The sequence below is a fragment of the Haliotis cracherodii genome, unplaced genomic scaffold (genome assembly GCF_022045235.1).
Source record: "Haliotis cracherodii isolate W230 unplaced genomic scaffold, xgHalCrac1.p SCAF_7, whole genome shotgun sequence".
Classification (NCBI taxonomy): Eukaryota; Metazoa; Mollusca; class Gastropoda; order Lepetellida; family Haliotidae; genus Haliotis; species Haliotis cracherodii.
Genome location: NW_027266330.1, coordinates 49,307,809 through 49,321,794, shown reverse-complemented (window position 1 = coordinate 49,321,794; position 13,986 = coordinate 49,307,809). Strand labels below are relative to the sequence as shown.

The 13,986-nt window shown below is 44.2% G+C and overlaps 2 protein-coding genes across 5 annotated transcripts in view; both read right to left on the bottom strand.

The window, feature by feature from the left end:
• Positions 1-13,986, bottom strand: part of LOC139447456 (monocarboxylate transporter 12-like) — a 67,754-nt gene that overhangs the window by 20,150 nt on the left and 33,618 nt on the right. Inside the window, exon 2 of one of the 4 annotated variants that reach the window (XM_071228829.1) lies at positions 10,976-11,042. The exons of 1 other annotated variant lie outside the window; for it this stretch is intronic. The gene's annotated coding sequence lies outside the window, so the exon portion shown is untranslated. Of the gene's footprint in view, positions 1-84; positions 132-3,360; positions 3,446-10,975; positions 11,043-13,986 lie in introns of those variants that run through there. 2 more of the 4 variants (XM_071228830.1, XM_071228833.1) reach the window with 2 other exon arrangements.
• On the bottom strand, positions 12,163-12,942 carry LOC139448949 (keratin-associated protein 9-7-like). Its single transcript, XM_071230456.1, has one exon. It carries the CDS (start codon positions 12,940-12,942, stop codon positions 12,163-12,165), a length of 780 nt encoding a protein of 259 aa, XP_071086557.1.

The window sequence follows — 13,986 nt, the reverse complement described above, 5'->3', positions numbered from 1 at the left end:
TTTGAGAAAGAGAGAGAGAGAGAGAGAGAGAGAGAGAGAGAGAGAGAGAGAGAGAGAGAGAGAGAGAGAGAGATATGTACTTACTCGCAGAGATACCAGTCACAGCCGACAATCAGCTTACCAGGGTGTGGGCCTCACCCTTCTGTGAACCAACCAAGCTAAAACATGACTATATGGGAGTATCGCGTACATTAACCTTTAACAATGGGACAACGAAGAATACACCCATAAGTCACCGCTCTCTTATGTCAGTGAAGCCTCGTGTATAATCATAAGTCCTTGCTTCTTAACTAGGTCGAGGATCAGCTGATCGGATAAGTGTTAAGTTGACCTACATTAGAGTAATATTTCATTTCTAGGCGGTGTCGATTGCACACTGTTTAGCAAAGGCACTATGTGTTGCAGGTTAAAGAAAAGGATATTTTTTGCTCACTTTATACATTTTTAACGATTCTTTTACATTAAGGTGCGACGTCATGTCAGAGGATTATGATCGCTTTGAAGCACATACCCTTTGAAACCCTTTCCATGGAAATAATTATATTAACGTCAAACGGTACCCGTTAGGATACGGGGTAGAATAGGTCTTCTAGCAACCCATGCTTTCCGTAAAAGGCGACTATGCTTGTCGTAAAAGGCGACTAACGGGAACGGGTGGTCAGGGTCGCTGCTTTGGTTGATGCATGTCATCCTGTCCCAATTGCATAGATTGATGCTCATGACATCAATCACTGGATTGTCTGGTCCAGACTCCATTATTTACCGACCGCCGTCACATAGCTGGAATATTGCTGAGAGCGGCTTTAAACAACAAACAAACAAAACGTCAAACGGAAATAATAATAGTGACGTCAAATGAAAATAAATTTATTTACATAGGATACGTTTAACGATGCTCATAAAATATGTTTATGATGAAAGCTCTACGTGTATCTCATATGCACAGGCAGCCTATCGTGACTACGATACAAATGTTCAAACACACTTACAAAAGCTTGAACTCACTTAAACACACTCAGACAACCCAGGCGACTCTAACAGTAAATGTGGCAATGCACTTTCAGCTACACGTCATCAAATCCAAGGTCACTGTTAAAGCACCTTACTTGATATACAGTGAGTGAGTGAGTCGGGTTTAACGCCGCTTTTAACAGTATTCCAGTTACATCACGGTATGTCAGCTTAATGTGGGAGGAAAGCCCGAAGTGATGCAGGTCTCAGTCGTTTACCACTTCGGTGAAACCCACGAGCACGGGTATGGTGCTGACAAACCTAGAAACATAATCAGGGCGAACCGGGATTCGAACCATCTATGTAGATTCGAACCCACAATTATAAGTTTCTGGCGTGCCTAAGGGACGCAACTCTGCACAGCGAATCGCGGCGCCTTAGACGACTGGGCCACCCGTGCCCCCTCGATATACAGGACATATCCCTTTATTTGTTTGTTTGTTGTTTAACGCCGCACTCAGCAACATTCCAGGAATATATATTCCGGGATCGAGTGGTCAGGCTCGCTGATTTGGTTGACGCGTGTCATCTCATCCCAATAACGTAGATCATGATGTCAATCACTGGATTGTCTGGTCCAGACTAGATTATTTACAGACCGCCGACACATAGCTGGAATATTGCGGCGTTAACAACACACAAACGAACACTCACCGAAGGTATACCTGGCTGTTATTCTGTGACAATTGTATTTCAGGTAGCCTACTTGTCATGCTCATCGTATACAGGTGTCATATACATATCTAATTTGAATAATAACTCGATCAATTTAGACCGCCACATCTGTCTGTCTTCCTCTTACGCGTACACACTCATCTGATGTGTCTCAGATGTATGTCATCAGTTCATCTATAGTCGATGAAGGAGTGACGTTTTTTCAATTATTGTCATGAACCGATCTGTACAAGACACGAATTGAACGCCATGCCGTATCCAGACAAACTGAGGCCTTTTGTCAACTATTGTGACGGACTTCTGACATTTAGTACGCATGACTGATTATACTGGACGGTTTTCAACAAATGACATGAAGCATGTACAAAAATATAAATATGAAATATATCATCATTTCGTTAAGATAAATATACATTTGTGGGGCTGATGACAAAAACCACTAGCCTCCTACACATTGCAGTCGATAATAATAATAATAATAATAGACTCGTATGACTTTACCTTGATTACAATCTATATACATTAAATTTAATTATCTAAATTAATGAAGCGTAATAAAGATGAATAAAAAAGAATACATGAAATTTAATTATCTAAATTAATGAAGCGTAATAAAAATGAATGAAAAAGAATACTTGAAATTTAATTATCTAAATTAATGAAGCGTAATAAAGATACATAAAAAAAAGAATACAAAATGAACCGTGTATATCCTCAGCATCATAAGTTTTGGGGCTTTTTGTTATCAATGTATTGATACCGCGGTATAGTATATATATTGTAGCAGACACGAGTGTCCCTTCGACCAAGGAAACGTTTGCATACACATTAATACCGATCAGTTGATAGTTCATACAAATTCATGATTTAATTATTTCTATGAAAGGGGAGCCGCACCATTCATATTTAAAACTCGTAACGCATTTTTAAACCATCCAGTGAACACTGTTTTTGTCGATGTAAAAAATGCAGTATTTTCCAAAACAGTTTATTCTTTTAGGCATGTTAGGAAAATTCCGAGATTGATGACAGTTATCCTGAACAGAGTAACTAGGTTAATTCGGACGATATGTTACCAGTGAATTCGTCCGGATTAATTGCCGGATTAGCGCTAATCGTTTGCAGGGCGGATTAACGGGCTTAGGGATATTTATTAATATTTATTGATTAATTAGTGAGATCGAACACGTCCTGTCATAGCCCCACAACAATCTCCCCTCCACCCCCCACCCCCAACACACACACACACACACACACAACACACACACACACACACACACACACACACACACACACACACACACACACAAACACACACGGCCACACAATTGGATTGACCAAGCATGAAATTGTGTCCAGCTCGAAGAGCGAAGTTGCACAACGCAATCTATGCGATCGTGCCATAAAAAAACATGTTTGCCAAAAATCACCAGTAATTACTTAACTATGAAAGAGCGAGGTGGTTAAATGTATATACATACTCCGATGATTCGTTATCATTTTGTGAAAGGCATTGGAGATTATCTACCGGATTATAAACAAATCATAACACGTGATTACCACACCGGTCATCACTGGTCTCTATTTCACTGAAATAGACATCAATGTACTATAAACATCGTCTATTGCATACAAACACAGACAATATAACTACATGTATTAACATATACATACCACATATTTAAAAGAACTCCGCGAATAACAGCACATCCGTGTTTTGACAAGCTCCGCCGAATCAGCTGTTCTAAATCTGACGCGTATATCTATTAGGCTATCCATAGTGTCACGTGACCGCACACGCATCGTGACGTCACGAAGCACCTGGTGCCATGCGGCAACTCGTTCCATTATACATGGTCGTGGCCCATGTGATCGGAAGTGCGCCCTTCAGAGCGGATATGTGACACAGTTCACTGGTTCTTGTGGAAGTGTTTACGTCTACATGTAGACTGTACATGTTACCGTGTGATCATCGATAGATTATTAATGACGGACTGTACATTTGTAGCGTAATGAAGTTTATCGACCTGTATTTGGTTTTTCTTCTGAAGATGGACGAGGGGGCGAGTTTGTGATTGCTGCGATCTCCATTGTATGTTTAGTGAGGTGGTCGGTGGCAGCGGTCGTCGTGGTGAAGAAGCAGTAGTAATGGTGGCTGTAGTAGAAGCAGTAGTAGTAGTAGTAGTAGTATCAGCAGTAGTAGTAGTAGTAGTAGTAGTAGTAGTGGTAGTAGTAGTAGTAGCAGTAGTAGTAGTAGTAGTGGTAGTAGCAGTAGTAGTAGAGATAGAAGTAATAGCAGCAGTAGTTGTAGTAGTAGTAGTGGTAGTAGTAGTGGTAGTAGTAGTAGTGGTAGTAGTAGTAGCAGTAGTAGTAGAGATAGAAGTAATAGCAGCAGCAGTAGTAGTAGTAATGGTAGTGGTAGAGGCAGTTGTAGTAGTGGTAGTAGTAGTGGTAGTAGTAGTAGTGGTAGTAGTAGTAGTAGTAGCAGTAGTAGTAGAGATAGATGTAATAGCAGCAGCAGTAGTTGTAGTAGTAGTAGTGGTAGTAGTAGTAGTGGTAGTAGTAGTAGCAATAGTAGTAGTGATAGAAGTAATAGCAGCAGCAGTAGTAGTAGTAGTAGTAATGGTAGTGGTAGAGGCAGTGGTAGTAGTGGCAGAAGTAGTAGTAGCAGGCCGTCGTATAGCTGGATTATTGCTGAGTGCGGCGATAAACAACAAACAAGAAACTTAAGTAGTAGCAGTTGTGGTGGTAGTAGTAGTAGCAGTAGTAGTAGCAGCAGTTGTGGTGGTAGTAGTGGTAGTGGTGGTGGTGGTGGTAGTAGTAGTAGTAGTAGTAGTAGTAGTAAAAGTAACAGTAGTTGTGGTAGTAGTAGTAGTTGTAGAAGTAAAAGTAACAGTAGTTGTGGTAGTAGTAGTAGTAGAAGTAGCAGTAGTAGTAATGGTAACAGTAGTAGTGATAGTAGTAGTAGTGGTAGAAGTAGTAGTAATGGTATTAGTAGTAATGGTATTAGTAGTAGTTGTAGTAACAGTAGTAGTGGTGGCAGTAGTAGTGGTAGTAGTAGTAGTAATAATGGTATTAGTAGTAGTAGTAACAGTAGTTGTGGTAGTAGTAGTAGTAGTGGTGGTGGTGGTAGTAGTAGTAGTGGTAGTGGTGGTAGTAGTAGTGGTAGTAGTTACAGTTGTTATGGTAGTAGTAGTGGTAGTAGTAGTAATAGTAGTAGTAGTAATGGTAGTGGTAGTAGTAGTGGTAGTAGTAGTAGTAGCAGCAGTAATAGTAATGGTAACAGTAGTAGTAGTAGTAGTAGTAGTAGTAGTAGTAGTAGTAGTAGTAGTAGTAGAGTAGAGTAGCAGCAATAGTTGTAATGGCAGCAGGGGATGTGACGTAGACATAGATGTGAGTTGATCGTAGTTGTGGTTTCACAGTGTGTCGTTGTATTATAAGAGCGAGCCATAGTCACGTGACGTCAGGACGTCCTGGGTAACTACTGCGATGAAACCCACACGCATCGGCATGATACTGACTTAGAAGTTGTACAGGAAGGTTGGGGGTTGGAGTCGATTGAAACTCGGATTGAAACTTGCTCCAGAATTTGGGAATTCGAACGCAAGATCATAGGTGTCTTGCTCGCCTACGGGATTAAACTCTGCACACTCACTCACACACACGTACAAACATTCACCGGTTGGTGCGACCTTGTATATCACTGAGGCCTGATGGCTACTCTGTCATACAAACCCTGAAACAGATATATCCGAAACAGCCTATGCAAGTCTATAAAAGCGAGCAAGTCTAGATTACTGAGAGTCTATGGGCTCCTTTTTATTATTTTGTGTTAAGATATTTTAACAACTGTTTTTTTTCTACAAGGAATTTCATGACAGAGACTAGATGTCAGTCGACCTGAAGGCATACATCGTTGGTTTTGTTTTAAACCAATGGTGTGTCTTGCCCTGGGGGCGAATACATTCCATATCTGTTTGTTTACTTAACGTTTAACCAAATAGTCCAGTTATAATTATAATATATATAATATGAATAACCGAGTTTAAATGATGGGGTTGCCAAGGTGTGAGAAGTGAGCATGACAGCCTGATTCACCTTGGCGCAATCAAGAAATTACTCATTCGGCATTCCCGCAGGCTTGGATATTGGATGCTTATTTTATAAAAATAACAGTCACCGACAACAGTTTTTCACAGAATCATATTGGGATACGAGTTTCATATTGTAATTGTGGTTAGTGGCGATAGGCCGAATATTTCAAGATCGCCAGATTCGGTCGACATTGTTTGTTTGTTTGTAGTTTAACGCATCACTCAGGAATATTCCAGCTTTATATCGCGTACTGTAAATATTCAAGTCTGGACAAGGTAGTCCAGTGATTGACATCATAAATATCGATCCACACAATTGGGATATCATGACATGCATCAATCAAGTCAGCGAGCCTGACCACCCGATCCCGTTAGTCGCCTTTTACAGCAAGCATGGGTTGCTGAAGACCTATTCTACCCCGGATCTTCATCGGTCCGGTCGACATTGACTGGCATAACGTATATTGTAGACAGGGAATCGAAATGAAGCTTTAGGGACTTTGAAAGAGTGAGTGAAAGCTATTTTAGTAAAATAACATCTGTTTAGCAGAAGCCGGAAATAAAATGTTTGTAACACAATCAGTGGTTGATCGAGTGGGCAACGGCCTACGTCGTTTCTGTGTCAATTGTTTTACGTTGAGGTCTGGCCTGGCACGTGGCCCTGTGCACAGCGCACGGGTCACGCAGGTACAGTTAAGCAACTTCGATCGCGGAGAGTAGGTGGATGGGTGACTGTGTTCGGCAGTTTGATTCCTGCGAGTTTTTAGAGCTTCGGTCTTGAGTCGGAGTCAGTATACTGTGTCTGAGTGAGGTATTCATGTTAAACTGCGGCATGGTATCTCAGTGAGCTAGCTAGCACTATAAATCGGCATCAGTCCGGACTAGTACAAGCAGCCACACACACACACGTGCATACATGTCGCTATATAAGTGCAATAATCTTGGACGTAACTTTAAACCCAATTTCACCTCACCTCACCTGTTATGAACCATAAAAATCTACTTTTTGACCTTTTTTGGACACCGCCAAATGAATATAATCATTTCAGGATCAGCTTCCATAAACGCGTCACAGATTTCAGAACAACCTCTTCATCAAATTCCGCACACGAACAATATATATATATATACGCTGTCTGAGCCTCGTCATTTGCAATGCTGAGTTGCGCCCCTCAGCCATCCGTTCATCGCGGGTTTCAATGACACGCTCGATTATACGAAAGAAAAGTTTATTCAGCATCATGACCTACACACGTTAGGGGCGGTTGGCGTTAGCCAAGTGGTCAAAGCGTTCGCCCGTCACCTCGAAGGTTCGGTTCGATTCCACACATGGGTGCCGTGATGTGGCTGAACTCACTCACTCACCTATTTTACGCTTTCCTCCATAGAATTTGTTCAACTGTCACACAGTGAGTGAGTGAGTGAGTTGGGTTTAACGCCGCTCTTAACATTATTCCAGTTATATCACGTATCAGGTATATGACACAGCTTAATGTGGGAGGAAAGCCCGAAGTGATGCAGGTCTCAGACGTTTACCACTTCGGTGAAACCCACGAGCACGGGTATGGTGCTGACAAACCCAGAAACATAATCGGGGCGAACCGTGATTCGAACCCACAGTCATAGGTTTCTGGCGTGCCCAAGGGACGCAACTCTGCACAGCGAATTTCGGCTCCTTCGACGACTGGGCCACCTGTGCCCCCCGTCACACTGTTCACACTGTTCATAGTACCCGGAAACTGTTCACATCGTTCGTGAAATATGAACATGCTACATGTATGGCATGTAAGCATGAATGTAGATAAATATATTTCCTCTCGCTAACCTTGACTTTTAGAGGTATCCACATGTAGACGGACAGTCTGTGGCCGAGCCTAGATATTGTCAGCTCTGTAATTCGTCAAGGAACAGCCTTGGACATGCATTCCCGTTGCTATATACGCGTGTATAAGTGGGTTAGACAAGGTGACGCTGACACAGCCGCTATCTACCGTTATTGTCATTAAAGGTTGTTTATCACGCATACAGAACTAGTCGCAAGCAGTTGGTCGGCTTAATGGCACATGTCTGAGCGAACTGGTTGATATTGATATGCAGAACATGCGACGAATATAAAGAGAACACTTCACGCATTCTTGTCAGGTACCGTTAGAATATTTTAAACGGACTTCATTCCGCCACACTGAACCTTTTACATTAAATCAAATTGAGAGTCGCGAAAGTGGTCTGACTCCGATCTGCAATGTAGCTTAAAAAACAATTTGATATGGTTGGTTTGTTGTTTAACGCCGCACATAATTGTGGCTAGTTGCGATAGGCCGAATATTTATGATCGCCAGGTTAGGTCGACATTGTTTGTTTGTTGTTTAACGCATCACTCAGCAATATTCCAGCTATATGACGGCGGTCTGTAAATAATCGAGTCTTGACCAGACAATCCAGTGATTAATATCACGAGCATCGATCCACGCAACTGGGATCGATGACATGCATCAACCAAGTCAGCGAGCCTGACCACCCGATCCCGTTAGTCGCCTCTTACGACAAGCATAGTCACCTTTTACAGCAAGCATGGGTTGCTGAAGACTTATTCTAGCCCGGATCTTCACGGGTCAATTTGATATGGATAAAATTCTACCATTAATGTCTGTAGTAGATCTATGTATCATAGCTTTATTGAGATACCAATAATCCTTAAAATCACCGGGGGGGCACGGGGGGCCCAGTCGTCTAAGGCGCCGCGATTCGCTGTGCAGTTGCGTCCCTTAGCACGCCAGAAACCTATGATTGTGGGCTCGAATCCCGGTTCGCCCCTATTATGTGTCTAGGTTTGTCAGCACCATACCCGTGCCCGTGGGTTTCACCGAAGTGGTAAACGTCTGAGACCTTTCCTCCCACATTAAGCTTACACGCTGCCATATAACTGGTATACTGTTAAAAGCGGCGTTAAACCCAACTCACTCACTCACTCGCTCAACATCACCGAGAGTTCTTTTTTTCCGGTAAACAATCGTGCACATAAATAGCCACCAAGAAGTACTCAATATAGACGCAGCGCTATGCTACATAATCAAAGATGTGTGTATCGAATGCAAGGTGTTCCTGGATATCCTGTGGGACTTTTTAGGAATCCATCTGATAGTGTTTGACACCCAAGCCACCAGAAACCTTTTCCTACGTCACCACTATACACAGGAACCATCTCAAAACCTACAGTGAAACTATTGCACAAACCAACGACAAATACCCTACACCTTCTCATAATAAACAATGTATATTTGACATACATATTTTGTATCACATAAGCTGTTGTTAAAAGAAGGAAGAGAATTTAAGCTTTACCATTTACAAAAGAAGTACGCCAGTGAAAATGCCCAAAATGCTTTTGAGACGTCCGCAGGTGTCAGTGCCAGGAGCTTTTACTCCACACATCGACAGACCACTCATAAGTTCATGGCCTTTCCTAAAACGCCCTGCCGCAGAGCCAAGGCGTTTGTCTGTTTATTGACCTTGGCTTTCGTACGAAAAAAAGGTGGCCGAATTGGTGTAAAGAGGTCATATACGCGAAGAGAATTGTATTTTTTCGTGTTTGAACACCAAGGACAAGAGAATGATCTCGGTCGATCTTTGACATTTACCATTCCGGCTTTCAATCTGACTGTTCGAATTTTCAATGTTTGAGCTCGCTCGGTTTCTGAGATGGTTGTTAAAACTGCCGTGCTGCCATTTCTCAGTGAAAGATATTTGTAGAGAATCTTAGGATTTTCTTTCACACCTTACACACAAAGATGTTGATAGAAATACCAATTTAACCATCGTCAAACAAATTATGCCAGAGCGCGGTGTCCTATTCCACAATGAATAGTTTTTGTGGTCACATTTTGGTTCTCTGATGGAATAATGAGCCGATTTTTATCTTTTTGAATAATATTTTAAAGTGTCCTTCACATGGGCCATACAATATCACCACACTTGCCCTCACGGCAAACGTAACAGCTTGTAGTGTACTCTTTAACCCCTTTGTCATGGTCGGCATTGAATATTGCCAAAAATAATATTAATTCCACGTTTCCACACACACAATCGACTAGCATCGTAATTTAAATAGCATTTTTCCACTTCAATAAACAGATCACATCAGACGAAATGTGATATACTTAATTGCTATTATTATATAATTATTTTACTGTCTCGCCCATTGGCTCCATTATGAAACTATTGGCAGAAACATATGTTTAAATTACGCAGTGGCGCATTAGTGAGCCCATTACATATACCGGTATGTGTTGCTGCACGCAAGGCACGTGTTCAATATACACACCTGGCAGCCACGTGAACGACACAGTCACAAGTGACGCGCCAGTCATCCACGAGGGCTGTCACAGTGCACAATGTCTCCGACCTCCTTCATATTGAGCTTTTCGTCCACATTAAATAAATAACGTTAACGTCAGAGAATAATCAGTCTCGAATATCTGCGAAACGAAAGCTTCGAGACAACCGATATTTTTGTCTCATGGAGAGTATGAGAGAATACATTTGAATCAACTCGCTTTATCGACACATTACACATTACTTTTCTGAATATTGATTCTGTCGAGTGAAATTTTTATTTCTTTGTACCTGAAGATAAATAATTTTTTGCAGCATTTTCGGTAACAGATCTAGATTAATGTCCACCCCTAAAATCCCATATCGTTAGAAAGAGATTGAATTCTCACAATGAAATACAGGCGACTATGCTTGTCGTAAGATGCGACTAACGGGATCGGGTTGTCAGGCTGGCTAACTGGGTTGAAGCATGTCATCCATCCCAATTGCGTGGATCGATGCTCATGATATCAACCGCTGGATTGTCTGGTCGAGTCTCGATCATTTACAGACCGCCGTCATATAGCTGGGATATTGTTGAGTGCGGCGTAAAACAATACACGAACCAAATCCAAACCAACAATGAAATACGTGGAGGCTCAAAAGCAATTTAATACCTTCCCGTTAACGTGAAACATACATTATACATGGATATAGGTCAAATTCTGTCTAATGTAAGACCTGTTGTTGATATTATTATGAACTTTGGAAATAAGTACCTACTTTTGTTTGAGCATGTTCACGTTTAGATGTATACGCCATATGTATGAGATGGGCAATTACGATGTTTTGATTGTTAGAAAAAATGATCAATTTGTACTCACCGTTATTTACACGACACGTGCAGCAAGATCCCGTTTCGCACGTGTTTCAAGGATCGCCTCACGATATCTGGACGGAAAGAGTAACGGTAACATGTGAGTGTTTATCTTGCGCAATCAGCTGCAATAGATTCATCAGAACTCAGTGGTCCGTGAATGGTCTATATAGCGAATGCCAGCGACAACGGAGGCCTAACGTTTATGTTGATAGAACAGTCAATACCACTAACGCTTGATGAGTTTATCAAGTGTGTACACCTATAATGAGGTGAGTAGGTGCATGGATGTTATTCGACCCGAGGTCGCGGCGCAATGCTTGTTTCAATGCAGGAATGTTCTGAACAATATTCCCACTCCTAGGTACGAGGCGAATAGATTCATAGACCTTGAGTGCATAACCGTTACCAGAATACACTGACGGTGTACTTTTACCTGTAGTTTTGTCTGGGTAGGGGTGGTTTAAGGTTTGGAGATATTTCATGTGGTGGTGTTGGAATGAGAGGGCGAGGGTACGATCATAGTAGCGGGGAGGGAGGGGTGGGTTGAGGTATTTGTTCGTGTCTGGAGGGATTGGTTGGGTGAGTGTTTGTTGTTCGAGAAATGGATGGGGTAGGATGGATGATGTATTTATTTGTTCGTGTATGGAGGGGTTGGTTGGGTGAGTGTTTGTTGTTCGAGAAATAGATGGGGTAGGATGATGTATTTGTTTGAGTATGGAGGGGTTGGTTGGGTGAGTGTTTGTTGTTAGAGAAATGGATGGGCTAGGATGGATGATGTATTTGTTCGTGTATGGGGGTGGGGTGGGGGTGGGGGGGTGGGGTGGGGGGGGGGGGGGGTGGTTGGTTGGATGAGGGTTTGTTTTTCGAGAAATGGATGGGGTAGAATGATGTATTTGTTCGTGTATGGAGGGGTTGGTTGGTTGAGTGTTTGTTGTTCGAGAAATAGATGGGGTTGGATGATGTATTTGTTCGTGTATGGAGGGGTTGGTTGGATGAGGGTTTGTTGTTCGAGAATCAAGTATCTGGTATGGGTGATCGCATTATTGGGGACATGGAAGGCGTGAGTGTGTTTTGTGTGGTGGGTGGTGGGGGTAGGAGTGACGTATTTATATGTGTATGTGACAGTACGATGTGGATGATGGTGTATTATCCTATCCGGACTGTGGATCACATATTGTAAACATCCAATTCTCATTTAAGGCTGCTTCGGAAACAAGCATGAAACATTGCACTGGGACACAGCATGAGGCGCTGGGACACCGCATGAGGCGCTGGGACACCGCATGAGGCACTGGGACACAGCATGAGGCGCTGGGACACCGCATGAGGCATTGGGACACAGCATGGGGCATTGGGACACAGCATGAGGCATTGGGACACAGCATGAGGCATTGGGACACCGCATGAGGCATTGGGACACAGCATGGGGCATTGGGACACAGCAAGAGGCACTGGGACACCGCATGAGGCATTGGGACACAGCATGAGGCGCTGGGACACCGCATGAGGCATTGGGACACAGCATGGGGCATTGGGACACAGCATGGGCCACTGGGACACAGCATGAGGCACTGGGACACTGCATGAGGCATTGGGACACAACATGAGGCACTGGGACACAGCATGGGCCACTGGGACACAACATGAGGCACTGGGACACCGCATGAGGCACTGGGACACAGCATGAGGCGCTGGGACACCGCATGAGGCATTAGGACACAGCATGGGGCATTGGGACACAGCGTGGGGCACTGGGACACAGCATGGGCCACTGGGACACAGCATGAGGCACTGGGACACTGCATGGGGCATTGGGACACAACATGAGGCACTGGGACACAGCATGGGCCACTGGGACACAGCATGAGGCACTGGGACACTGCAGGGGCATTGGGACACAACATGAGGCACTGGGACACAGCATGGGCCACTGGGACACAACATGAGGCACTGGGACACTGCATGGGGCATTGGGACACCGCATGAGGCATTGGGACACAGCAAGAGGCATTGGGACACAGCATGGGGCACTGGGACACAGCAAGAGGCACTGGGACACAGCATGGGGCACTGGGACACAGCAAGAGGCACTGGGACACAGCAAGAGGCACTGGGACACAGCATGGGGCATTGGGACACAGCAAGAGGCACTGGGACACAGCAAGAGGCACAGGGACACAGCAAGAGGCACTGGGACTCAGCATGGGGCACTGGGACACTGCATGGGGCACTGGGACACAGCAAGAGGCACTGGGACACATCATGAGGCACAGGGACACATCAAGAGGCACTGGGACACAGCAAGATGCATTGGGACACAGAATGAGGCACTGGGACACATCATGAGGCATTGGGGCACATCAAGAGGCACTGGGACACAGCAAGAGGCACAGGGACACAGCAAGATGCACTGTGACACAGAATGAGGCACTGGGACACATCATGAGGCATTGGGACACATCAAGAGGCACTGGGACACAGCAAGAGGCACAGGGACACAGCATGAGGCACTGGGACACATCATGAGGCATTGGGACACAGCAAGAGGCACAGGGACACAGCATGAGGCACTGGGACACATCATGAGGCATTGGGACACATCAAGAGGCACTGGGACACAGCAAGAGGCACAGGGACACAGCAAGAGGCACAGGGACACAGCATGAGGCACTGGGACACATCAAGAGGCATTGGGACACAGCATGGGGTACTGGGACGCAGCATGGGGCGTTGTAAACCCAGTCCACCCCGTAATGCGGCGCGAATGAGGGTGTATTATTGTAGACTTGGGAAGCAGTTGGGGGAGGGGGGGGGGGGGGGGGGGTTGTGTGTGTGTGTGTGTGTGTGTATGTTGTGTTTGTGAGTGTAGTGGCGCAGGTGCGGACAATCAGGAGCTGTGGAAGGTGTGGGGATGTTTGTTGTGTCTGTGAGTGTAGTGGCGCAGGTGCGGACAATCAGGAGCTGTGGAAGGTGTGGGGATGTTTGTTGTGTCTGTGAGTGTAGTGACGCAGGTGC